At 44.1% G+C, this 26570-nt stretch overlaps 1 protein-coding gene across 7 annotated transcripts in view; it reads left to right on the top strand.

The window, feature by feature from the left end:
* LOC112260417 (partitioning defective 3 homolog) overlaps positions 1-26570 on the top strand; it is a 251869-nt gene that overhangs the window by 80343 nt on the left and 144956 nt on the right. For 6 of the 7 annotated variants that reach the window (XM_024435500.2, XM_024435501.2, XM_024435497.2 and 3 more), the window contains exons 3-4: positions 19035-19215; positions 23522-23721. In XM_024435500.2, coding sequence (XP_024291268.1) covers positions 19035-19215; positions 23522-23721 — 381 coding nt within the window. Of the gene's footprint in view, positions 1-7483; positions 7608-19034; positions 19216-23521; positions 23722-26570 lie in introns of those variants that run through there. The other variant, XM_024435499.2, reaches the window with a different exon arrangement.

Below are 26570 nucleotides of genomic sequence, written 5' to 3'. Positions count from 1 at the left end.
TTTGTAGACTGGGTGTCTTCTGCAGATAGTGGCCCATGTGAACAGGCTTAGGTTCACTTTTCAAATGGCTCCCTATTCCCTTTATAGTGCACTACCTTTCACCAGAGCCTGGTCAAACGTAGTGCACTAAATAGGGAATTGGGCTCCATTTGGGATGCAGACTTAACGCGTCAGCGTGTTTCAGAACTTGGCTAAGCGAAACGAACGAGTGCTCGCATACTCCCTTAAGATATCTTTGCTTGAAAAACAAGAAAAAAGTGTCAATAATAATGTTTTTCCATTTTGAGACGCCGTAGGCACTATAGACTTCCTCAAAATAGTCAGAATTAACCTAAGATGACTCAAGAAACCAGTCATGAATTTTGACGTTTTTGCAGAGGAGGTCTTACACGGAACTCAAACCGGCTGCGCACGTGCGCCATCGTGGCTATTGTGCATACATTTATTTTGTCCCCCTACACCAAACGCGATCACGACACTCAGGTTAAAATATCAAAACGAACTCTGAACCAATGACATTAATTTGGGGACAGGTCGAAAAGCATTAAACATGTATGGCAATTTAGCTAGTTAGCTTGCACTTGCTAGATAATTTGTCCTATTTAGCTAGTTTACTGTTGCTAGCTAATTTGTCCTGGGATATAAACATTGAGTTGTTATTTTACCTGAAATGCACAAGGTCCTCTACTCTGACAATTAATCCACACATAAAACTGCCAACTGAATCGTTTCTAGTCATCTCTCCTCCTTCCAGGCTTTTTCATCTCTGAACTTATATGGTGATTGGCATCTACACTTTCATAGTATTACCACGACAACCGGAAAAAACATTTCGTCTTTCAATCATCCACGTGGGTAAAACCAATGAGGAGATGGCACATGGGTTCCTGCTTCTATAAACCAATGAGGAGATGAGAGAGGCAGGACTTGCAGCGCGATCTGCGTCAGAAATAGGAACGGCTTCTATTTTAGCCCTTGGCAACGCAGACGCTCGTTGGCGCAATAATTGAATAACATGGATTTCTTATTTTGCGATGTCCGGTCTGGTCTGCATGTTAGTCACGCAAATTTTCGGTGCAGTATTTCTCGATGAAAAAGTGTGCATGGAAACTAGTCGTCTCTTGTTGAATGACAACAAAGACTTTATTGAAGAATCCCTACTGTTGACCAATCACCTACGAAGGGGCGTGGACTTCGGCTACCGGCTTCGGCTTGCCTCAAGAAAAAATGTTGTTTGCCCGAAAAGCTGAAAAAAAAACCTATAGTCCAAAACGAACAAAAATGTCACAATGTCATCAGAATACAGTATATGCACAAAGTGTTTAGGCTGGGAGGCATGCTGACGCCTTTAGTGTCAGACTTGGTCTACTGGAGGAGAGGTCGCTGGGTAAATTGAGTCCCATTCCAGGCAGCATTTGTCAACGTCCTCCAGTCCTCTCTCCTCCCTGCCTGTCATGGTAATTGGCTCAGAAATTATGCAGACTTCTTTATCTTTTGAAATCTGGTACACCAGGGCTCACACAAGATTAATTGCTGTACGAGGGGAGCTGGACTTGTTGTCCACTCACTCTTGAATAATATTAAACCCCAACAGACAATATCCTTTGAACTGAAGCACAGAACAAAGGCAGCAGAACAGAGACCTCAGCGTTGTCCCAAATGGTGCTCTATTCCCTATTGGCCCTGGTTAAAAGTAGTGCACTACATAGGGAATATGGTGCCATTTGAGACACGTCCTGACTGTCTGGCCTGTGCCACAGGTTGTAATAGGTTGGGTGGAGCTGTCCAATTGGAGTCGATACTACTGGGACTTCTGTTGAACAGTCATCTGACAAACCTCTCTGACAAATCAGGCTGAGATGGTTTATCTAAGTCATTTCATAAAATGATGAAACGAATGAAATTATTTTAAATGGTTACTCAAAGGCTTATTTTGGAGGCGCCTACAGTATCTTGGTCATGGGAAGTTCATCTAAGATATGACTCATATCAGCCTGTAGGGTCCCTGGGATGTAGAAACAAATATGGGTAGCCTATCAGATAATTTTCCTGCATGCGTCCCAAATGTCACTCTATTCCCTACATAGTGCACTACTTTTGACCAAAGCCTATGGTGTGACGTAGATCTGTTAGTGTCCGGTCGGGAGAGACCAGTCTGTCTGGGAGTTATTTATGTGTATAGCGACATCATACATGGGCGGCAGGGTAGCCTAGTGGTTAGAGAGTTGGACTAGTAACCGGAAGGTTGCAAGTTCAAAGCCCCGAGCTGACAAGGTATAAATCTGTCGTTCTGCCCCTGAACAAGGCACTGTTCCTAGGCCGTCATTGAAAATAAGAAGTTGTTCTTAACTGACTTGCCTAGTTAAATAAAGGTAAATAAATACACACACACACACATTTATTATGACTGTGTCTTTTGAGCCAGACAGTGAAAAAAATGTACTGAAGCCCAGTATAAAAATGGTCAAATACTGTTGGCCCTGTGAATTCTGATGACTTGCTCAGTCGACGGCCTGTTAACTGTGCTTTTACAATCCTTGCTCATACGGATGAACGTCTAAATAGTTGTTAGAGTGAAATATGACTTGTGTAAGCATTTTGTGGTGTTATTTTACAATATCTATGCAGTGTAAAGCAAGTAAACAGGGGATCTTGTGAATGTAGGCTACTGTGATATGGGACACAGTGTTGACACAGACATTCTTTGTCACCACAAATGAGCTAGTTTGTTCCTTTTCTTAGATAAGCTTTTTCACGGCTTGTTCTATTCTTTGGGACAATGTGTATTGTATCGTGTGGATTTTCTGCTGTCTTATGCTGCAAGCAAAAGTGCTTATTCCATGCAGTACAAGGCCAGCCTTGTGCACCTCTCATTCTCCCCAGATACGGGATAAGGTGTCCATTTCCTCTTAATAAAAATGTCTCCACGGGGAAAGCCTGAATGCCTGTTCTACTCTCCCGGCTCTTTCATTTGGTAATAGTCTCATGTTTAGGATGTATAGCTTTTCCACTTCCACCATGGTGCCACAGTAGTAGTCTCGTACTCTGTGGTCTTGTGAGGGATCAGAGAAAGTGTCTGTCCTTTGCGAGAACATGATTTAGTCAGGGAGGAATTCATTCCCCTATTCCAACAGGATTCCATTCCATTTGGATGCTAAGTATTGACATTGATTAGTAGTCAGTGTATACATGTACACTGAACAAAAATATGAGCGCAATAAGTAAAGTGTTGGTCCCATGTTTCATGAGCTGAAGTAAAAGATCCCAGAAATGTTTCATACGCACAAAAAGTGTACAAGAAGCTGATTAAACAGAATGATCATTACGAAGGTGCACCTTGTGCTGGGGGCAATAAAAGGCAACTTTTAATGTGTTCATTTCTCGACCATAAGCTGCCAGCAATGTTGTTTTAGAGAATGTGGTAGTACATCCAACTGGCCTCACTACCGCAAACCATGTGTATGGCATTGTGTGGGCGTGCTGTTTGCTGATGTCAACGTTGTGAACAGAGTGCCCCATGGTGGGGTTATGGTTTGGGCAGGCATAAGCTACAAACAAAGACCACAATTGCATTTTGTCGATGGCAATTTAAATGCTCAGAGATACCATGACGAGATCCTGAGGCCCATTGTTATGCCATTCCTCCACATGGTAATGCACGGCCCCATGTTGCAAGGATCTTTACACAATTCCTCGAAGCTGAAGTTCTTCAATGGCCTGCATACTTACCATGTCACCCATTGAGCATGTTTGGGATGCTCTGGGTCGACGTGTATGACGGCGTGTTCCAGTTCCCGCCAATATCCAACAACCTCGCACAACCATTGACGAGGACTGGGACAACATTCCACAGGCAACAATCAACAGCCTGATCAACTCTATGCGAAGGAGATTGGTTGCCCTGCATGAGGCAAATGGTCACACCAGATACTGGCTGGACCAACCAATGTGTGTCAGTTTTCCCAGTCATGTTAAATCCACAGATTCAGGCCAAATGAATTTATTTCAATTGACTGATTTCCTTATAAACTGTCACTCAGAAATCTTTGAAATTGTTGCATGTTGCAATTACATTTTTGGGCAGTATAGTATTAATATTATTAGCAACATCTTGCTTTAAACACTTTTGCCCATGAGGCATCCAAAGCTAAGTGTTCAGTGACATGACCTCAATCATTGAATGATACATACTGAAGGCCAAACTCATTGTGGCAGTTTGCCATCAACAGATGGCACAGTGTGCTGTCTCTGGGTGAATGTTTGTGGTGGTTTATCTGTTGGACTGAAGTGTCCTCAGCTCTCTTTTGGTCTTTCTGTTTTGCTCTGGCTGTCATCTCTCAGTACTCAGTGCACTGTAGAACATGTGTTTGAAGGTTTAGGATCTGATGTGACCATGCAGGTAAGTCCATTTCCATTCCTCGTCAGGCAAGGCCAAGGTTTTAGACCTACTTTCAAACTGCCAGTCAGTCTTTTCTGCATTGGGTCCTCTTGACTGCATCGCTCACTCGATGAACCGCATTGTGCTTGACGAGGTGTAACTTGTTCCTTGTGGGTAACTGAGGGTACTGCACTGGCCTTCTTCAAAATTCTGTACATCTTGAAACTACACCAGCAAATGTAACTGGATTTTAAACAAATTGATTTTCTGACAGGGTGTCTGACTTTGACAAGGTTGTGATATGCATCTAGGAACACAATGGGAACTAACCACCTTGTTGACTAACTTGATATGGGTTTATGATACTGTAAATTAGAGTGGAGTATATAGTATTAGAACTCGTTCTAATGCTAGAGATGAGCTAATGTGAGCAGAGATGCTGAAGATGAGCTAATGTCAGCAGAGATGCTGAAGATGAGCTAATGTCAGCAGAGTTGCTGAAGATGAGCTAATGTCAGCAGAGATGCTGAAGATGAGCTAATGTCAGCAGAGATGCTGAAGATGAGCTAATGTCAGCAGAGATGCTGAAGATGAGCTAATGTCAGCAGAGATGCTGAAGATGAGCTAATGTCAGCAGAGATGCGCTAATGTGAGCAGAGATGCTAAAGATGAGCTAATGTCAGCAGAGATGCTAAAGATGAGCTATTGTCAGCAGAGAAGTAGGCTTCTAGTTTTTGTAAAAGAGCAGAGTAGGAACTGTGATCCATAGTCAGTGTCACGTCATCATACCCCTTCCCCAATGCCAAAATAGCACACACTGACTTTAACTGATGAGTCCTGTGAAAACCATCTTGTGTTATGCTCCCACCATGTGTGTCAGTGTCGCCGGGGAGTCTTCAGGTCTCAAAGACTTTGTCTTCGTCCCAAATGGCACCCTATTCCCAACATGGTGCACTACTTTAGACCAGGGCAGGATGGTGCACTATATAGGGAATAGGTTGCCGTTTGGGACATAGACTGCCTGTCCATATTATTGATTTGTGCCAAACTCCCAAAGACATGAATTTGACAGTTTCATTTGTGCTCTGCTTATTGGAGTTTAATTCGGTTTTGTGGCTGCGCTCTGGGGGGTTACGGTGGTGAAAGGAAGAGCGATGTGACTAAGTATGTTGAGGGCTTTTAATGCTAATAGTGGTCTGTCAGAGAGAACAAAATGGAGAAGGAAGAGAACCTTTGGCAGAGAGAGAGAGAGACAGACCGTGAGAAAGAGAGAAAGAAGATGACCTTTTGCTGAGAAAATATTTTCGTTTTTCTGGGAATAGCTATGTGATTTTATAAAAAATTAACATATCAGATGACTATGTGGAGTAGGTCCTCTCTTGAACCACCTGATAACCTAATTCATTTATCATGGTTTGTCAAGACCTTTAATGAGCGTTAATCTCCTCTGAGATCTCCATGTATTTGAATTATAATGTTTTCTAATCCAAATCCCGCCCAATGTAATGGAACCAAGGGGATAAGTAATTGCTTATCAAACTGGAGTCGGACGGTGTTCTATTTCTGGAGACGTCAGCAGAACTATAATTTCTCATAACCAAACTGTCACTCCGCCCACTCAAATGTTCCCTCGAACTCCAATTAAAGATAGGTCCAGTTCCCCTTAGGACCCTGAAGGTCCCCATGGATTGTCAGTCTCAGCCCCCCCCATTTTTAACTATGTGACCTGTTGACAGGGTTGTTAAGGGTTAGGGCACATCAGTGTCAGCACTCATCAATAATACATCGTTGAGCTCTTCCAGATGCATCGTGGTCCAGGACGAGGCCTTATTCATCCTCCTTGACCAATGACCATTGGCTGCTGTCAGCTCACATATAATATGCTGCGCCCCAAATGGCAACCTACATGGTGATCTACACCTGGCCCAGAACCTTATTGGACAGAGCTATTTAGTTGTAGCTCAGTTGGCTTATGGTGTTGGCACTCTATAAGCCATAAAGCTAGATGATGATTCTTCATTAAGTGGGTACTAGTGTAGGTCTAGGTCTCATCAGGGGCCCCATTACTGGATGAGATGAGAAACGCCGAGCCGTTGAAAGGCGAGCAGAGGGACTCCCAAATCACACACTGTTCCCTATGTAGTGCACTACTTTTGACCAGAGCTCTATTGGGACCTGATCAAAAGTAGTGTGCTTTGTAGGGTGCCATTTAGGATGAAGCCTTTCTTTACTGGGGGAAATGCTTAGCTGGCATCACAGGAAGGGGAGGTATTGGACACCCGGGACTCCTCCAGACGCTGTCTGATGAAACACATTTCTGCTTCAGACCTTTTTTTTTCTTGCTGCTCGCTTTTAATTGTGCAATTTTATTGCGAAAAGCAAGGGAGCCCTTGTTTCCTTTGCTGCGCTCTACACGAGCGTTGGGTTGGTCACATTGTGAAACAATAGAATTGCTCAATGTTGATACAATTGAGCTCAGCCAGCTGTATCGTGAGGAACGATGCAACTTCCCTCTACTCGGCCCGGCCGGGCCAGGAAATAACAGTCAGAAGGCATCTTAACTCAATTTAAGATGTTATGACTTTGGCCAAGTGTGTGTTGTTCACTGGCCAGACAGATGCTATGGAGAAAGACTGGCATTGTTTAAAACATCATTTATTACCGTTGGTTTTGCAAAATATCTCTTGGAATGAGGTTTTTGAGAGGAGGGAGCTCAGGATGTCTAGCTTCTTTCTGGAAAGCTGTCCCAGGCTTTTTGTTTTAAGGAGCTAGGGGAAAAGTGATTTAGCACACATGGCATTCAGATTTCCGCTGTCCGGTCAGAAAGGTTAGACAAACAAGTGCCTGTTTACATCACTGCCGGAATAACACCAACCTTACCTACCTTCCAGGGTAGAGGTCGCATCCCCTACAAAGAACTGGCGTATTATACTGGCACGTTCTCTGAAATGGCTGCAACTAAGGCCCAGTGTCTCCTTGTGCAGGAAATGAAGCTACATGGAAATAGAATGATTAGTGTACTGTGTCTTTAAACAACTCAGCCCATGCATGCTGGGAGAAGGAGTAACAAACCGTCTCCATGTCCTATTCCCTATGCAGTGCACTACGTTTGACCAGAGCCCGTGGTGCAGTATAGAGTGAAAAGGGTTCCATTTGGGACTAGGGCATGGGGAAACAATACATTTCGCCCCGCTGCGTTAGTCGCCATGTAAACCTTCTGCAACTGAAGGTATTTATTGCCATTTCCGTCTTCCTGTGTCTGCCAAGCGGACATTAGTATCAGCCAGGCTGAGTGGGTTTTACTGGCTCTATTTGATTTACGAGTGGGGAGGGAGACTTTATTCTTGACAAACTTATCTCTGTGGTGCAGCGTCGTGCGCGCCGGGACGCTATTCCGTCGTAGACGTCGTCACTGAGCTGTTCAAACACACTCGCGTCTTTTAAGCTTTTCTTTCTCCGCCGCGACACAAGTCGTTCACAGTTAATTGAACACCCACATTGTAAAATATGCCCAGGATATCTGGTTAAAGTGTTGATTGGCTTGAGAAGCCGTTAATCGAGGAAAACAGAATAAATATAGCTTCAATGTGATTAAGGGTGATACTGTGTGATGAATGATTCTCATTAACTGTTCTCCCACCAGGCTTTGGAAGTTAGTTGGTGGCTTTCTAGTATAAGTGCTCATAACTCTTCAAACTACCAAATGATCCTAATTTTCAGACTACCCAATGATCCTAATTCTTCAGACTATACCGAGGTGCTTAATTGGATGGTATTCTATTGGATTAACCAGTAGCTCAACAGCAACACACATTGAATAGCTCTGTTGGAAGTAGGCCTATTGTTATTGGAGGTACAGGTAACTGCCAAAATAATGGGAACACTTAAGTAAACGAGGAATACAAAGTATATTGAAAGCAGGTGCATCCACACAGGCGCAGTTCCTGTGTTTAATTAAGCAATTAACATACCATGAATTAAAATGCTGGATAGGCCAAAATGACGTGACAAATGAGCATGAAAACAATGTAAATCAAATGCCAATCGACGTCTCAGTCACCAGATCTCAACCCAATTCAACACTAAAAGGAGATTCTGGGGCGTCGCCGGAACAGTGTTGTCCACCACCGTCAACAGAACACCAAATGATGGAAGTTCCAGAAACTAGTAGAATATTTGCCACGGTGCATTGAAGCTGTTCTGGGTCGTGGCGGCCCAACCCCCTATTTTGGCACTTTAAGTTGGTGTTACCTTTATTTTGGCAGTTACCTGTATGCAGAGCGCCTTGTACCTTTTTCTTCTCCACGCCTTCATCACCATGTGCTCACCGACTTTTATTGAGAGGGAATGTTGTCAGCAGCTCTTCCCCTGGGATATGAACAGGTCTCACAGATCTCGAAGGTTAACACAACCATCAGATGTAGGCTCGTAGTTAATGTGAGAACAAGCTTTATCCGGGTTTCATGTGTCCGATGAAAGATGTGGACTGTAGTTTTAGTTTCAATTTCCTACAAGCTTACGTGTCGTTTCCCTTTTGACGAATGAAATATGTAGTATACAGCCAGCCATGTCTGGCCTTTATTCCCGGAAGTGGTTCATGTCGTCTTTATACATTTAAATGACTATAGCGCCGTCCCCAATTACTATTCCATTCTGTCCCGATAATTCAATGTAGGTCTTATTCAGAGAAACCTTGCTTTTCCCACATCTGTCTATTGTTTCCATTAAGTGAAATGGATAGGTGTCATTACGCTCAAACTGCTCCTTCTATTTCTAGTCACAATTGTTCTACATTTGAACATGATCCTACATTCCCGGGCTAGTCAGACTTTGTCTCTCTGTCGCTCTGAAATATGCACCTTGTGTCTGCATGCACGTGTGTGCATGGGTAGGTGATTGAGGGCTCATCGGGTCAAGGACAATACGGAGGCGCTGGCAGTGTTCTGGCTCGGCTCGCTCTCGGTGGACTCGTGGTTACAGCAGTGGGAGTGTGGGGTTGCACCCCGGTCAGACATTCCATCTCCCTGACACCCACCAGACTTCAAACCACTTTGACATCGGTCTTGAGAACAGATGAACACTTCCACAAGGGTTCTATGTGTGTCTACATCATTTACAAATCATCTGTCAAGTCGACATGATTTAATGGGTGGATTGGATCGGATTGATGTGGTTGAGTGTTTGGCTGTGTGTGTGTTGCTGACCATGTCTTATAGTAAAAGACTACAGACAACTCATCTCTCCCCTCTCATGCCACAAATCAAACAAAACTCATGAAATGGTCTAGACCCAATACGAACAGTACCTCGCAGTCTACTACTGACCGTGGTGGGTTGTTTTCACCACCTCAATATATCCGTTACATTTGTAGGCTGCAGACAGTTACTCAGCTAGTTATGACGATGTTATTGGCCTGGTTGGGTCCATACATGTTGGATGCGTCCCAATTGGCACCCTATTCCCTACAAATGGATTATGTGCGTATAGTTTTGTATTGCTAGGTATTATTACTGCTCTGTTGGAGCTAGAAGCACCAGCATTTCACTGCACCTGCAATTCTGTGTACGCAAACAATGAACTTTGACATATCGATCCTGTCAAATACACAGGAAGACCGACACACTTATACAGTCTCTCAGAGCAATCAGCACACATTAGCAATTGGGTACCTAGTCATTCTCAGGGAAGACCAACCCTGTTGAGTGTATATGCCTGTGTGTGTGGATGAGTAATTATTTTGTGACTGGGCCAAGTCTGTGCTTGCCAACACAGGTAGCAATTAGTACGGCGTAAGGGGAGCTTCACCCACCCTTCACCCCCCCTCCCACACACACACACGCGCACCTGGTCGTGTGGGGGGGCGTCACTCCCCACTAGGGATGGGTAACGTCAAGAATTTAACGGTATTACTACTCTTACCGATACTGCTTATCGATCCAGTTCTTTCACGGTATTCTTATTGGTTATTTTTGTTATTTCTTTACGGGGGGAAAAACAAAACAAATTAAGAACAGTATTAACATTGCTTTATTTTCTGACATGTAAAATAAATAAAATAAAGAATGATTTACAGCAAAAGAAACCAATGAAATGAACAATATTATGGCCGTTTACATTGCATTCCACGAGGAGACTGCGTGGCAGGCTAACTACCTGTTATGCGAGTGCAGCAAGGAGCCAAGGTAAGGTGCTAGCTAGCATTAAACTTATCTCATAAAAACAATCAATCTTCACATAATCACTAGTTAACTACACATGGTTGATGATATTACTAGTTTACCTAGCTTTTCCTATATTGCATATAATCGATGCAGTGTTAATTTATCATTGAATCACAGCCTATTTAACAAGCGCATTCACTAAAACAGCACTGTCGTTGCACCAATGTGTACCTAACCATAAACATCAATGCCTTTCTTGAAATCAATAAACAAGTATATATTTTTAAACCTGCATATTTAGTTAATATTGCCTGCTAACATGATTTTCTTGTAACTAGTGAAATTGTCTCTTTTCTTGCGTTCTGTGCAAACAGAGTCATGGTATATGCAGCAGTAGACCATTTCTTCATTTATAGACCATTTCTTCCAAACAAAGGCCGTAATTAATTTGCCAGAATTTTACATAATTATGACGTAACATTGAAGGTTGTGCAATGTAACAGCAATATTTAGAATTATGGATGCCACCCGTTCGATAAAATACAGAACGGTTCCGTATTTCACTGAAAGAATAAACGTTTTGTTTTCGAAATGATCGTTTACGGATTTGACCATATTAATTATAATTAAGTCTATGATAGAGCGGTGGTAGGCAGCAGCAGGCTCGTAAGCATTCATTGAAACAGCATTTTGTATATGCAATACAAATGTTATAGAGAGAAATAGTCCAATAATAACTACAACCTAAAACTTCTTACCTGGGAATATTGAAGACTCATGTTAAAAGGAACCACCAGCTTTCATATGTTCTCATGTTCTGAGCAAGGAACTGAAACGTTAGCTTTTTTACATGGCACATATTGCACTTTTACTCTCTTCTCCAACACTTTGTTTTTGCGTTGTTTAAACCAAATTGAACATGTTTCATTATTTATTTGAGACTAAATTGATTTTATTGATGTTTTATATTAAGTTAAAATAAGTGATAAAAATAAGATAAGTGAAAATAAGGGATATCCCTACCGGCCAAACCCAGAGTCTCTGGTGGCACAGCTGGCGCTGCAGTACGCCCTTTGCCACTGCGCCACCCGGGAGGCATGCATGGAATTTTAGATCCACTTCTCCTTAATGCAACCGCTGTGTCAGATTTTTTTTTAACTTTACGGAAAAAGCACACTATGCAATAATCTGAGCGCAGCGCTCAGACAACAAAACAAGCCAAACAGATTCCCGCCATGTTGTGGAGTCAACAGAAGTCAGAAATAGCATTATAAATAGTCACTTACCTTTGATCTTCATCAGAATGCACTCGCAGGAATCCCAGTTCCACAATAAATGTTTGTTTTGTTCGATAAAGTCCGTCATTTTTATGTCCAAATACCTCCTTTTTGTTTGCGCGTTTGGTAACTTGTCAAACGATGTATAGAATCAATCTTTAGGATGTTTAACCTAAATCTTCATTAATGTTCCAACCAGAAAATTTCTTTGTCTTTAGAATTGCAATGGAACGCAGGTCACTCTCACGTGAGCGCGCATGATCAGCTCATGCCACTCTGGCAGACCCCTGTCTCAATCAGCTCTCATTCCCCCCTCCTTCACAGTTGAAGCTTCAAACAGGGTTCTAAAGACTGTTGACATCTTGTGGAAGCCTTAGGAAGTGCAATAGGACCCCATAGACAATGTTTATTCGATCGGCAATGACTTCAAAACTACAAACCTCAGATTTCCCACTTCCTGGTTGGAAGTTTTCTCAGGTTTTTTGCCTGACATATGAGTTCTGTTATACACAGACATCATTCAAACAGTTTTAGAAACTTCAGAGTGTTTTCTATCCAAATCTACTAATAATAAGTTAATAAGTGTTCATTCAGTATTGTTGTAATTGTCATTATTACAAATATATATATAAAAAACAGCGGATTAATCGGTATCGGCTTTTTTTTGGTCCTCCAATAATCGGTAACGGCGTTGAAAAATCATAATTGGTTGACCTCTTGTATACAGCAACACGGGTGGGGCATGCAGGTAGGCTGCAGGTAGGCTGCAAAAGGACTAACAGTTCTTCTGGAGCAAGATCAACATATTTGCCTTCTCTGGCAGAAGTCGGGACCTCTCCTAGCTTATTGTGTTCCCTGCAGTCGAAAATACCCTCTCTAGGGGTGGAGGAGGCTTGAGCACAGAGGTAGCTTGTTGCAATGTTTTGAGGAGGGGCAGAGTAGCTCTCTTCTCCCACCACTACATCACAGGATCTTCAGCCATGGGGATGGGAGGCAGGCCTTTGTAGAGCTCCACCTCTAGGTGAACACGCTCGCTGAGGGTGAGGGACGAGGTGTCCCATTGGATCGTCACCCTCAACTCCCTGTCCTCCTCCAAGGCACTCCTTGTTTTGTACAATGGAGGTACTGTCTCCTCCATTTCCTCTCCTTCTCCTTCCACCTGTTGCTGGTGCTCTGTGTCTGTCTGCTCCGGCTCCTCTGACAGCCCTGGTGTTGCTCCTGTCACATTGGCCACAACAGTTGCCTTCCTCAGTCTGTCCCAGGTGGCGTCACTCACCGGCCTCCCTTTAAATCTGGGGTCCATTGATGTGGCCTCATGCAGGAAGGCTTGAATGTCCTCATCCTGATAGCGCTCGGAGAGGTTCTACCACACCTTCTCTTTGATGGTTGCCACAAACGTTGTATCTTCATGCTTCACAGTGAAGTGCTCTTCCAGTTTGTGGAGGATGGGTATGATCTGGCCACAGGTGGCGTTCTTTTCACATGACACACACACTGTGGATGTATAGAGGATTCTGATGAGCTGGACAAACTCCTCGGCCTTATGGAAGTCCTCGTCCTTCAGTCGGTCCAGGTTGTCCTTGGTCCTTGCTTTTTGCAGTCGTGGGTCCAAGGCTGCTGCTTTGATCGCTGCCTTCTGCTCCATGAATCTCTCCATCATTAGATAGAGTTCCATCTGGTCTTGACATCAAGGATGAGTGAGTGTTGTTGTGGAAGGCCTGAAACGGCAACAAAAAACAACATACATTTAATTACCGCACACTTGAATATTGAATTAAATTGTGGCAATTTCAAATTAATACTTTAATAGATTGAACTGGCTTCTTACCAAGGAGCTGCTGCTTTTCCTTCAAGACTGTTTTGGACATCGAGGATCTCTTGAACCACACGACCACTGCTCTGATTCAGGCTGGACATTTATCAATGGAAGTCATTTGGTGTATTTTCTGCGCTGCCAGTTTCAATGTGTGTGTAAAGCATCCTATTTTTAGGATGTGTAGCCTCTTGATGGCAACATCTATATTGCCAGCATTATCAACAGTCACAGCTACAATCTTGCTCGGCTCTGTCTCAAACTCTTCCAGAATGTCTGAGATCTCCTCTGCCACTACTTTGCCAGTTTGCGATTTGTACACTGTCCTGGTGTGGAGGACCTTCTGTTTTACACTACCCTGGTGCACGTCCTTCAGCTCAGTGATCACATTGGCCTTTTCTACACCACACCAGGTAGGAATGAGTGTGTCACTGAGGTAACTCCTGGGGGGAGGGGTATATTTGGGGTTGAGTGCCTTGCTCATCTCCCTACAGTAAAATAAAAAAAGTTTTCATGTGTTGGATTATCGTTATTGAATTATTGTGTTGTGTATTGTAGCGTGATGGGACTAATTTACAACTCTTTTATACTACTATATCCTAAACATGAATACAACTCAATATATACTGACAGACTGTTACCTAAAGCCCTTGGACTCCACTGTTGCAAAGGGGTGTAGGCCTTTCACTATGAACTTGGTCACGGCTAGGTGGCACTCATTCACCCCCTCAGTCATCCTCCCACTCGCTGCCAGCGTGAAGGGTCTTTGGGCTGTACCAGCGGTATTGGAGGGAGGAGTGGGTTGGTTCATTGTAGCTGCAACTTTAACAACAATGTTGCATAATCTTTCAACAAGGTGAATGAATTTCTGAACGCACCCATAGCTAAACAATCAGCTGGCTAATGGTTCCTTTTGATCAGGAACCCATGTTCTCATAATCTAGTTATCTCCGTGTGTGGGTTCTATGCTGCTAGCATACATACCTAATGTAGATCAGACAACGACAGATTGACTATGAGCTGGGCAGTCAAACTGTGCATTTCTCTGCCTGTACATGATGCACTTTCCATAGATGTTTGGACAGATTGCTCGTATTTCCGCCCTTAAAAGCAAAAGTCTTGTTGCATTTGTGGCAACGAGCATTGTCAGCATCGACACACTTTTGAACGCTTAGCTCTCTCCGCCATCGTCACTAATTACGAGCGTGTACTGTAGCGTATGAGAGACACAGGCTCCGTGTGAGAGACACAGGCTCCGTGTGAGAGACACAGGCTCCGTGTGAGAGACACAGGCTCCGTGTGAGAGACACAAGGCCCCGTGTGAGAGACACAAGGCCCCGTGTGAGAGACACAAGGCCCCGTGTGAGAGACACAGGCCCCGTGTGAGAGACACAGGCTCCGTGTGAGAGACACAAGGTGTGAGAGACACAAGGCCCCGTGTGAGAGACACACAAGGCCCCGTGTGAGAGACACACAAGGCCCGTGTGAGTGACACACAAGGCCCCGTGTGAGTGACACACAAGGCCCCGTGTGAGTGAGAGGACACACAAGGCCCCGTGTGAGAGACACACAAGGCCCCGTGTGTGAGAGACACACAAGGCCCCGTGTGAGAGAGACACAAGGCCCCGTGTGAGAAGGCCCCGTGTGAGACACAAGGCCCCGTGTGAGAGACACACAAGGCCCCGTGTGAGAGACACACAAAGGACACACAAGGCCCCGTGTGAGAGAGACACAAGGCCCCGTGTGAGAGACACACAAGGCCCCGTGTGAGAGAGACACAAAGACACAAGGCCCCGTGTGAGAGAGACACAAGGCCCCGTGTGAGAGAGACACAAGGCCCCGTGTGAGAGAGACACAAGGCCCCGTGTGAGAGAGACACAAGGCCCCGTGTGAGAGAGACACAAGGCCCCGTGTGAGAGAGACACAAGGCCCCGTGTGAGAGAGACACAAGGCCCCGTGTGAGAGAGACACAAGGCCCCGTGTGTGAGAGACACAAGGCCCCGTGTGTGAGAGATCTCGGTCTTCTGGATTGGGAACAGCGAAAAAGCATCATAGTCTAATGTCTTCATCTTATTGGAAATTAGAATCGGTTGGTGAGAATGTGCAAGATAACCTTTTATGTAGCAATAATAAATAGGAAATGTACCGAAAGCAGACCCGATAACGTCTGAGTTTATCGATAATACGGCCTTTCATCTTTTAGCCCCGGGGCCCGTTTAATACCGGGATTCGGTACCGCGTCACTCCTCCCTTGTCACATGATGTCTGGGAAAGAAATTAAACGCAATTCTAACAAGCCTGAGACAGTGCAGTGATTAGTATGTATGCTAAGTGTACCTTCAGTGGTTTTCATCCTTACCATGGAACCTAACTTACTAGTAGTTTTAACACTGATCCTCTGTCATAGTTTCAACTGGGATCGAATAGCCTTGGGAGAGTGACACATTCTGGACACAGGGGCCCTTGTCTAAACACACACACCATGTCCATGTGCCCTGCTTACCTCTGTATAATCGCCACCAGATGGATCCCAGAGGGGAACAGTCTAGTTCTATTACGTAATGTTATGGAACCCTTAGGGACTTGACAGTGGGAATGAGTCTCGCGGACTCTGTACTGGGCACAGTACTTAGGAATTACTATCTATCTATATATATATATATATATTCCATAAGTATGCACACACACACGTATACGCACGCGCACACACATCCCCATCTGTCCTCTTATAGAGTGGTCTGTCAGTGGCGGTCTGCTGGCCTTCTCTAAACTGACTTTTGACCCCAGGTCACAGAGACGTCTTATGATGAATATTGCTTTACCTCTGCCTTTATTAGGGTACTGATGTAATGAGATGGCGAGAGAGAGGAGGAGGAGCGGGGCAGGGTACAACTCGCTCTGGTCAGAAGGAGAACACTCTATAGGGGACAGGGTGGCATTTGGGAAGGGAGGTTTGTGCCTGTGTTGGACCTCTCTCTATGCCCTCTAGAGATTGTTAGTCTCTCCAGGGTGTCTGCTCTCTGCGCTGCTCTACAAAACCACAGGCTCCCAGGATTTAGCTGCTTTAATACACGGGGACAGACCAGGGCTCGGAGCAGGGTGGGCTATATAGAGCAGAATCAGACGTTCATCAAACAAGGCAAGGTAGTGGGCCTTCCCAAATGGTGCACAATTCCCTATATAGTGCACTACTTTTCAGCAGGACTCTGGTCAAAAGTAGTGCACTATATTGGGAATGGGGTGCGATTTGGTACGCAGACAGTATAGCCTACCTCCAGCGGACAGATCCCGCCATAGTAAGTCATTGTGACCTCAAACTCTGCCTGACCCCCCTCTGTTGTCTGTCTGTCGTGGGCAGTAGGGGATTGGAGTCCGAGACGGGCTGTGTTAGGGCTACGGTTGGTTGCCTTTTGGCCTCGACTGTACTCCACAGTACATAGTGAATAAAATATGTAGTGTGGCTGCCTGCGTGTGACTGTACTGTTAATATCCTTTTTTTGAAGGATTTGTATCCTTCCTCACAGCACCGAACCCGTAACACAAACCAGCTGAACACATGTGGCCTCAGAGTGATGGCTTGAATATCCTATTCAAACACCTGGAGGCGTTCTTGTCCCTGGAATTAATAAGGCCTCTGTAGGATAGGAAGCTTTGAAGATTCAGGAAAAGATGGAGTCATTCTCAGGGGGAAGGGAAACAAATGTTTATGGATGTAATGAACTCTGGGAATGAAAGCCTGAATCATACAGTAGATCCGGTCAACTAAAATCAGACGTCAACTTTGAATTCTTAACAGTTCGAGTTCCTCTTTCCCTCGAACACCACACGCTCTCTCTCTCTCTCTCTCTCTCTCTCTGTCTCACTCTCCTCTCTTTCAATTTAAGGGCTTTATTGGCATGGGAAACGTGTTTACATTGCCAAAGCAAGTGAAATAGATAATAAACCATATGAAAATCAACTGGAAACATTACACTGACGAAAGTTCTGAAAGAATAAAGACATTTCGAATGTCAAATTATATATATATTTCTACAGTGTTGTAATGAAGTGCAAACAGTTAAAGTACACAAGGGAAAAATAAATCAACATACATATGGGTTGTATTTACAATTGTGTTTGTTCTTCACTGGTTGCCCTTTTCTTGTGGCAACAGGTCACATCTTGCTGCTGTGATGGCACACGGTGGTATTTCACCCAATAGGTATGGGAGTTTATCAAAATTTGATTTGTTTTCTAATTATTTGGGGGTCTGCGTAATCTGAGGGAAATATGTGTCTCTAATGTGGTCATACATTTGGCAGGAGGTTAGGAAGTGTAGCTCAGTTTCCACCTCATTTTGTCTTTTCTTGAGAGCCAGGTCTACCTTCGGCGACCTTTCTCAATAGCAAGGCTATGCTCACTGAGTCTGTACATAGTCAAAGCTTTCCTTAATTTTGGGTCAGTCACAGTGGTCAGGTATTCTGCCACTGTGTACTCTCTGTTTAGGGCCAAATAGCATTCTAGTTTGCACTGTTTTCTTTGTAAATTCTTTCCAATGTGTCAAGTAAATATATTTTTGTTTTCTCATGATTTGGTTGGGTCTAATTGTGTTGTTGTCCTGGGGCTCGGTGGGGTGTGTTTGTGAACAGAGCCCCAGGACCAGCTTGCTTAGGGGGCTCTTCTCCAGGTTTATTTATCTGTAGGTGATTGCTTTGTTATGGAAGGTTTGGGAATTGTTTCCTTTTATGTGGTTGCAGAATTTAACGTCTCTTTTCTGGATTTTGATCATTAGCGGGTATCTCTCTCCTCTCTCAATTTAAGGGTCTTTATTGGCATGGGAAACATATGTTAACATTTCCAAAGCAAGTGAAATAGATAATAAACAAAAGAGAAATAAACAATTACAAATTAACAGTAAACATTACATTCACAGAAGTTCCACATAGCCTGTCTTCTCTTGAGAGCCAGGTCTGCCTACAGTGGCCTTTCTCAATTTGTACATAGTCAAAGCTTTCCTTTATTTTGGGTCAGTCACAGTGGTCAGGTATTCTGCCACTGTGTACTCTCTGTTGGGCCAAATAGCATTCTAGTTTGCTCTGTTTTTTTGTTAATTCTTTCCAATGTCTGTTTCTCTCTCTCTCTGTCTCTCTGTTTCTCTCTCTTTCTCTCTGTCTCTTTCTCTGTCTCTCTCTCTCTGTTTCTCTCTCTCTCTGTCTCTCTGTTTCTCTCTCTTTCTCTCTGTCTCTTTCTCTGTCTCTCTCTTTCTGTTTCTCTCTCTCTCTGTCTCTCTCTCTGTTTCTCTGTCTCTCTCTTTGTCTCTGTCTCTCTGTCAGAGAGAGACGGAGCAGGGAGATAGTATACAAAAGACAAATGTCTTTTGCTCATGTAATGGTCAATAACGTAATATTGGTCCCTCTCTCTGTCAGCTGGTGGCTGTGTATGATGAACAGGACCCTCACCATGGAGGCGACGGCACCAGCGCCAGCTCCACGGGAACCCAGAGCCCCGACCTGTTCGCCACAGAGCTCAACTCCAGCAACATGTCCGCTTTCCAGCCCTACCAGGCCGCCAGCGAGATAGAGGTCACTCCGTCCGCCCTTCGATCCAGTAAGTTCACAAATCAAACACCTGGGGCGTGTTCAGCAGAAGAAAAAAAAAAGTTTGTAACGTTCAGATATGGAAAAATGTTACGTAAAACAAACATGTAGACCAAGGAACCACGTCAGCACTGTTAGTGGCATTTCTGTCTGCAACGTTTGGCATCAGAACGTGGCACAAAGTTGCACTGGGTTCAAGGAACATATGCCCTTGATGGTAATTACGGAGCAGACCGATAGATCTAATGTGGATATGCAGATAGTTTCCAATGTGGGAAGACTCTAGTGCTGTCAATTCTTTAGTCACATAAAATGATCACATGAAATGTTTTCGCCCTTTGGTCTGAGTGGGTACAGAAACATCAGGAAGAGACCATTAACAAACATCAGTGTAAGTGGCCTTTTTGGGTTGAAACTGTTGCGTGGGAGGGCTGTAGCACCGAGGTCAGAATAGCAATATGTCTTCAACAGCAAACAAAGTGGCACATTCTTCAAATATTAGATAGGGTGCAACACAGTGAAGTGATACTGCTAGATTCTGGCTATTAACTATTGTTCGCGCAATGAATCAAATCAAATCAAATTTTATTTGTCACATACACATGGTTAGCAGATGTTAATGCGAGTGTAGCGAAATGCTTGTGCTTCTAGTTCCGACAATGCAGTAATAACGAACAAGTAATCTAACTAACAATTCCAAAAAAACGACTGTCTTATACACAGTGTAAGGGGATAAAGAATATGTACATAAGGATATATGAATGAGTGATGGTACAGAGCAGCATAGGCAAGATACAGTAGATGATATCGAGTACAGTATATACATATGAGTTAAGTATGTAAACCAAGTGGCATAGTTAAAGTGGCTAGTGATACATGTATTACATAAGGATGCAGTCGATGATATAGAGTACAGTATCAACGTATGCATATGAGATGAACAATGTAGGGTAAGTAACATTATATAAGGTAGCATTGTTTAAAGTGGCTAGTGATATATTTACATCATTTCCCATCAATTCCCATGATTAAAGTGGCTGGAGTAGAGTCAGTGTCATTGACAGTGTGTTGGCAGTAGCCACTCAATGTTAGTGGTGGCTGTTTAACAGTCTGATGGCCTTGAGATAGAAGCTGTTTTTCAGTCTCTCGGTCCCAGCTTTGATGCACCTGTACTGACCTCGCCTTCTGGATGACAGCGGGGTGAACAGGCAGTGGCTCGGGTGGTTGATGTCCTTGATGATCTTTATGGCCTTCCTGTAGCATCGGGTGGTGTAGGTGTCCTGGAGGGCAGGTAGTTTACCCCCGGTGATGCGTTGTGCAGACCTCACTACCCTCTGGAGAGCCTTACGGTTGAGGGCGGTGCAGTTGCCATACCAGGCGGTGATACAGCCCGCCAGGATGCTCTCGATTGTGCATCTGTAGAAGTTTGTGAGTGCTTTTGGTGACAAGCCGAATTTCTTCAGCCTCCTGAGGTTGAAGAGGCGCTGCTGCGCCTTCCTCACGATGCTGTCTGTGTGAGTGGACCAATTCAGTTTGTCTGTGATGTGTATGCCGAGGAACTTAAAACTTGCTACCCTCTCCACTACTGTTCCATCGATGTGGATGGGGGGTGTTCCCTCTGCTGTTTCCTGAAGTCCACAATCATCTCCTTAGTTTTGTTGACGTTGAGTGTGAGGTTATTTTCCTGACACCACACTCCGAGGGCCCTCACCTCCTCCCTGTAGGCCGTCTCGTCGTTGTTGGTAATCAAGCCTACCACTGTTGTGTCGTCCGCAAACTTGATGATTGAGTTGGAGGCGTGCATGGCCACGCAGTCGTGGGTGAACAGGGAGTACAGGAGAGGGCTCAGAACGCACCCTTGTGGGTCCCCAGTGTTGAGGATCAGCGGGGAGGAGATGTTGTTGCCTACCCTCACCACCTGGGGGCGGCCCGTCAGGAAGTCCAGTACCCAGTTGCACAGGGCGGGGTCAATGACTGGAAGTCTATAGGTACAGTAGCATACACGAGTTAGCATGGGCTCTCAAAATGACCTCTTATCTTCCTTCGTACGGACGCACGCGGAGACATCACAATGGTTTCCGAGAGTCAATCTGACTCTCTGGGAAGTAGAAAAAAGAATCGTGTCGTATCCCGTTTAGCTCCTGTATGCATGTTCAGCCTCTGAGTTGCTGCCTCACTGACACGAGCCCAATGAATGGACCACTCAAGAGAGACTGTAGCTAACACACCATTTTTTAAAGGCCTCTCCATGGCTTCTGAAGATGCCAAGTCTTCACATTCCCATATTCTGACTGGTGGGAACTGCAATGTAGCCGTTCCTAAGTGCTACTTCCACTGACTCTTCTCCCTGCCTGTGCTCCGGAACATTCAGTGACACATCGGCATCAGGGTTCTGTTTATGACCAGCTCCTTCATCCAAACAGGAAACGTTGAGCAGGCGTCCCATGAGGTTCCACTGCTGCGTTGGAAATGAGGCCACCAGGATTCCAGGCGTGTGGGAAACATTTTCAGACCTAAGAAGGCCATGGGAGAATCTCAATTGCATTTCCCTGATTCCTCGCGTCCTCTGTCCTGAGAAGTTCAGAAGGGAGGGACCTCTGACCTTCTCATCCAATTGGTTTTGAGATGGAGGTGAGGATGTGAGGAATCAAGGAAATGCAATTGACATTCTCCCTGTGACTCTGTGTCTTACTCATGGGACAGGGCAGTACAAGGAGGGAGGATGGAACACTGTCCAAATCTCAGAGCTCTTGTTCCCAAAAACATCATTGCTAAAGTTGCACTTGAAAACGCTTGTTGTTTACTGACTGGTAAAGGTAATTTCATGTTAGTTCAATTGAGTTCTATTTCTAGGCTAAAACTGTCTTTTAGTTTTTGCCTCTATACTTCTTGACGAGTAACAATGGCAGGTAGCCTAGCGTTCAGAGAGGCGATCCGGCTCCCGGTGGGAGGGCTGCCAGTTTGAATCGAGGGCCCGATGTGAAAAATCTGTTGGGAAGTGAGCTGGCAACTGGAGGGTTGCTGGTATTAAATCCTAGATGCCATTGCCTGCCGTTGTGCCCTTGAGCAAGGCAATTAAAATCCCACAACAACAGCTCCCAGAGCATCCAGTGTGGCAACCCCCCCACACTTCTCCAAAACCTGTATTTGTCTTTCGTAGAGGTTGGGTTAAAAGCGGAAGTTAAAGTTCAGTTGGATCTTGTGTACAATTGACCAGTAAAGTCAACTTAATCTTAAATGTGTGAAATGATGTGCTAAATGAATCTGTGTTTCAGTACATTATTACTGGGTTAGCATTAGTATTAGCCACCTCAATATTTGGAGTCGTAAGGTGATGATATCTCTCTGGGAGCTGATCCCACTGTCAGTATTGTGGAATAATTGTCATGATGAGGTAAGATTTTAATGGAGAGAGCTGATCAGAGAGCAACACAGTATCAACACATGGTCTAACGACGGGTCCTGACCGCTGACTGACCAGCCTCCAACTCCCAGAGGCTACGTAGAGGACCCTGTGCAGATGAATTCAATTTGTAGTTTCGCAAGCTATAGAGATTTCAAGTTGGGCCCTGTTAAAAAACATTCAAATTCAGACGCTGGAATTTTGTAACGTTAATTATAGTTAGGAGAGATTCAAATGTATTTCTCTGACAGGGTATAAATTAGGGCCCTGGTTGGTATAATTATGCAGAAAGTTAGTCATTATAGCATATGATCTATTAAAAAAAATCTAATTAAGGAGTTGGATGACCTGCTCATTGCAATCTAATGTGAAACCGCTCCCAGACTACTGGATCAATCACTTGCCTCCTTCAGATCATTACTGAGAATGGCCCTAATAATGGCCCTAATAATGGCCCTAATAATGGCCCTAATAATGGCCCTAATAATTTACAGCTGTAATAGTGTTGGATTCTAAATAATCATTCCTGTTGTTTATTTAGCTGATGTGTGTTTTGATAACACTGGGTATCCGTGGCTGCAATAGCTATAAGCTCTAATGACACACACACCTCATTAAGAATAGGCAAATGATTACTGTGAGGAGGGAATTGGCCAGAAAAACCAACCTAGATGTAATCATGTGGCCAAAAATGAAGCCCATTTGAATATTGACCAATGCACAGAACTAATGAAGTGACATAGGAGGACACAAACAATTTGCTAATGTCATGTCGGAGGCTGGAATCCCAGGTGTTTGGTGGAGTGATGGGCGTAAATACATACTCCCCCAGGTGCACTCCTTTTGAGCCTATCTCTCACTTCTTCTCCTCCATCTCAATGTTTCTCTCTCTCCGCCCCTCTCTCTCCTCCAGATATGCCCCTCCATGTGCGTCGCAGCAGTGACCCGGCCCTGGCGACGATCAACGGGCCGTTCAGCGACCCCCGCGTGACCCTGCCGCCAGAGAAACCGTCCAGGAAGAACCCCACCCGCTGGTCCACCACAGCTGGCTTCCTCAAACCACGGCGCTCTGTAGGAGGCACCGGCACTGGCACCAATAGCCTGGAGAGAAAGGTAGCCAATGATCAAACAACTCTTATCTCTGCATTTGAACAGTTTCAAGTGATGTCCCCTGTACAGTGTCTTCAGTGTATGACATTAGCTTACCTGTATCCTCTCTCAGGCTTAGTTAAAATCAGAAGCAGTAGGCTCAGACTCAGTAAAATCATATAAATTGTTGCATGTTGCATTTATATTTTTGTTCAGTATGTATGTACAGTTGAAGTCGGAAGTTTACATACACTTAGGTTGCAGTCATTAAAACTCATTTTTCAACCACACACTTTTCTTGTTCACAAACTATAATTTTGGCAAGTCGGTTAGGACATCTACTTTGTGCATGACACAAGTAATTTTTCCAACAATTGTTTACAGACAGATAATTTCACTTAAAATTCACTGTATCATAATTCCAGTGAGTCAGAAGTTTACATACACTAAGTTGACTGTGCCTTTAAACAGCTTGGAAAATTCCAGAAAATGTAATGGCTTAAGAAGCTTCTGATAGGCTAATTGACATCATTTGAGTTAATTGGAAGTGTACCTGTGGATGTATTTCAGGGCCTACCTTCAAACTCAGTGCCTCTTTGCTTGACATCATGGTAAAATCAAAAGAAAGACCTCAGAAAAAAATTGTAGACCTCCACAAGTCTGGTCCATCCTTGGGAGCAATTTCCAAATGCCTGAAGGTACCACGTTCATCTGTACAAACAATAGTACGCCAGTATAAACACCATGGGACCACGTAGCCGTCATACCTCTCAGGAAGGAGACTCGTTCTCCTAGAGATGAACGTACTTTGGTGCAAAAAGTGCAAATCAATCCCAGAACAACAGCAAAGGACCTTGTGAAGATGATGGAGGAAACAGGTACAAAATTATCTATATCCAGAGTAAAACAAGTCCTATATCGGAAGATCGCAAGGAAGAAGCCACTGCTCCAAAACTGCCATAAAATAGCCAGACTACGGTTTGCAACTGTACATGGGGACAAAGATCGTACTTTTTGGAGAAATGTCCTCTGGTCTGATTAAACAAAAATAGAACTGTTTGGCTATAATGACCATCCTTATGTTTGGAGGAAAAAGGGGGGACTTGCAAGCCGAAGAACAAATGGGTCTTCCAAATGGACAATGACCCAAAGCATACTTCCAAAGTTGTGGCAAAATGGCTTAAGGACAACAAAGTCAAGGTATTGGAGTGGCCATCACAAAGCCCTGACCTCAATCCCATAGAACATTTGTGGGCAGAACGGAAAGTGTGTGCGAGCAAAGTGACCTACAAACCTGACTCAGTTATGCTAGCACTGTCAGGAGGAATGGGCCAAAATTATTGTGGGAAGCTTTTGGAAGGCTACCCGAAACGTTTGTCCCAAGTCCACATTAGCTGCCAAAGCAGCAGCTACTCTTCCTGGGGTCCAGCAAAATTATGGCAGTTGATACCATTTTAAAACATTACAATACATTCACAGATTTCACAACATACAGTGTACCCTCAGGCCCCTACTCCACCACTACCACATCTCTACAGTACTAAATCTGTGTGTGTGTGTGTGTGTGTGTATGCCAATGTTTGTGTTGCTTCACAGTCCCCGCTGTTCCATAAGTTGTTTTTTAATCTGTTTTTTAAATCTAATTTTACTGCTTGCGTCAGTTACTTGATGTGTAATAGAGTTCCATGTAGTCATGGTTCTTTGTAGTACTGTCTCTCATAGTCTGTTCTGGACTTGGGGACTGTGAAGAGACCTCTTGTGGCATGTCTTGTGGGGTATGCATGGGTGTCTGAGCTGTGTGCCAGTAGTTTAGACAGACCGCTCGGTAACATTCAACATGTCAATACCTCTTATAAGAGGTATAAGAGGTTGTGATGAAGTCAACTCTCCTCCACTTTCAGCCAGGAGAGATGGACATGCATATTATTAATATTAGCTCTCTGTGTACATCCAAGTGCCAGACGTGCTGCCCTGTTCTGAGCCAATTGCAATGTTCCTAAGTCCTTTTTTGTGGCACCTGACCACAATACTGAACAGTAGTCAAGGTGTGACAAAACTAGAGCCTGCAGGACCCAGGTGGATGGTAGCGTCCCACCTGGCCAACATCCGGTGAAATTGCAGAGAGCGAATTTCAAATGTCAAATATAAATATTTAACATTCATGAAAATACAAGTATTAACTTCCTGTTAATCCAGCCACTGTCAGATTTGAAAAAGGCTTTACTGTGAAAGCACACCATGCGATTATCTGAGGACAGCGCCCCGTATACAAAAACATGAAAAACATTTTTTAACCAGTCAGGTGCGACACGAAAGTCAGAAATAGCGATATAATAAATGCCTTACCTTTGAAGATCTTCTTCTTCTGTCGGCACTCCAAAAGGTCCCAGTTACATCACAAATGGTCCCTTTTTTTGATAAAGTCCTTCTTTATATCCATAAAAACTCAGTTTAGCTGGCGCGCTTCATTTAATAATACACCGGTTTCCCTCCTTCAAAATGCATCCCAAACGTTACTAATAAACTTATCCAAACAAGTCAAAAAACGTTTATAATCAAACCTCAGGTACCCTAATACGTAAATAAATGATACAATTTAATACAGAGAATAGTATGTTCATTGCCGGAGATAAATAACAAAACGAGCTTTCGCCCACGCGCATGGAAACGCTATAGCCAAAATGGGAGCCATTTAGAAAAACTACAAATTCTAGCTCATTTTTCCAAAAAACAGCATGAAACTCTTTCTAAAGACTGTTGACATCTAGTGGAAGCCCTAGGACCTGCAAGTGGGGAGGACTTCGCCTCATAATAAACATGAAAGCCATTGGAAACAGTGGAAGGCTGAAATTATTATTTTTTGGGATGGTTTG

The sequence above is a fragment of the Oncorhynchus tshawytscha genome, linkage group LG10, assembly GCF_018296145.1.
Source record: "Oncorhynchus tshawytscha isolate Ot180627B linkage group LG10, Otsh_v2.0, whole genome shotgun sequence".
Classification (NCBI taxonomy): domain Eukaryota; kingdom Metazoa; phylum Chordata; class Actinopteri; order Salmoniformes; family Salmonidae; genus Oncorhynchus; species Oncorhynchus tshawytscha.
This window is presented reverse-complemented; position numbering and strand designations above follow the sequence as displayed.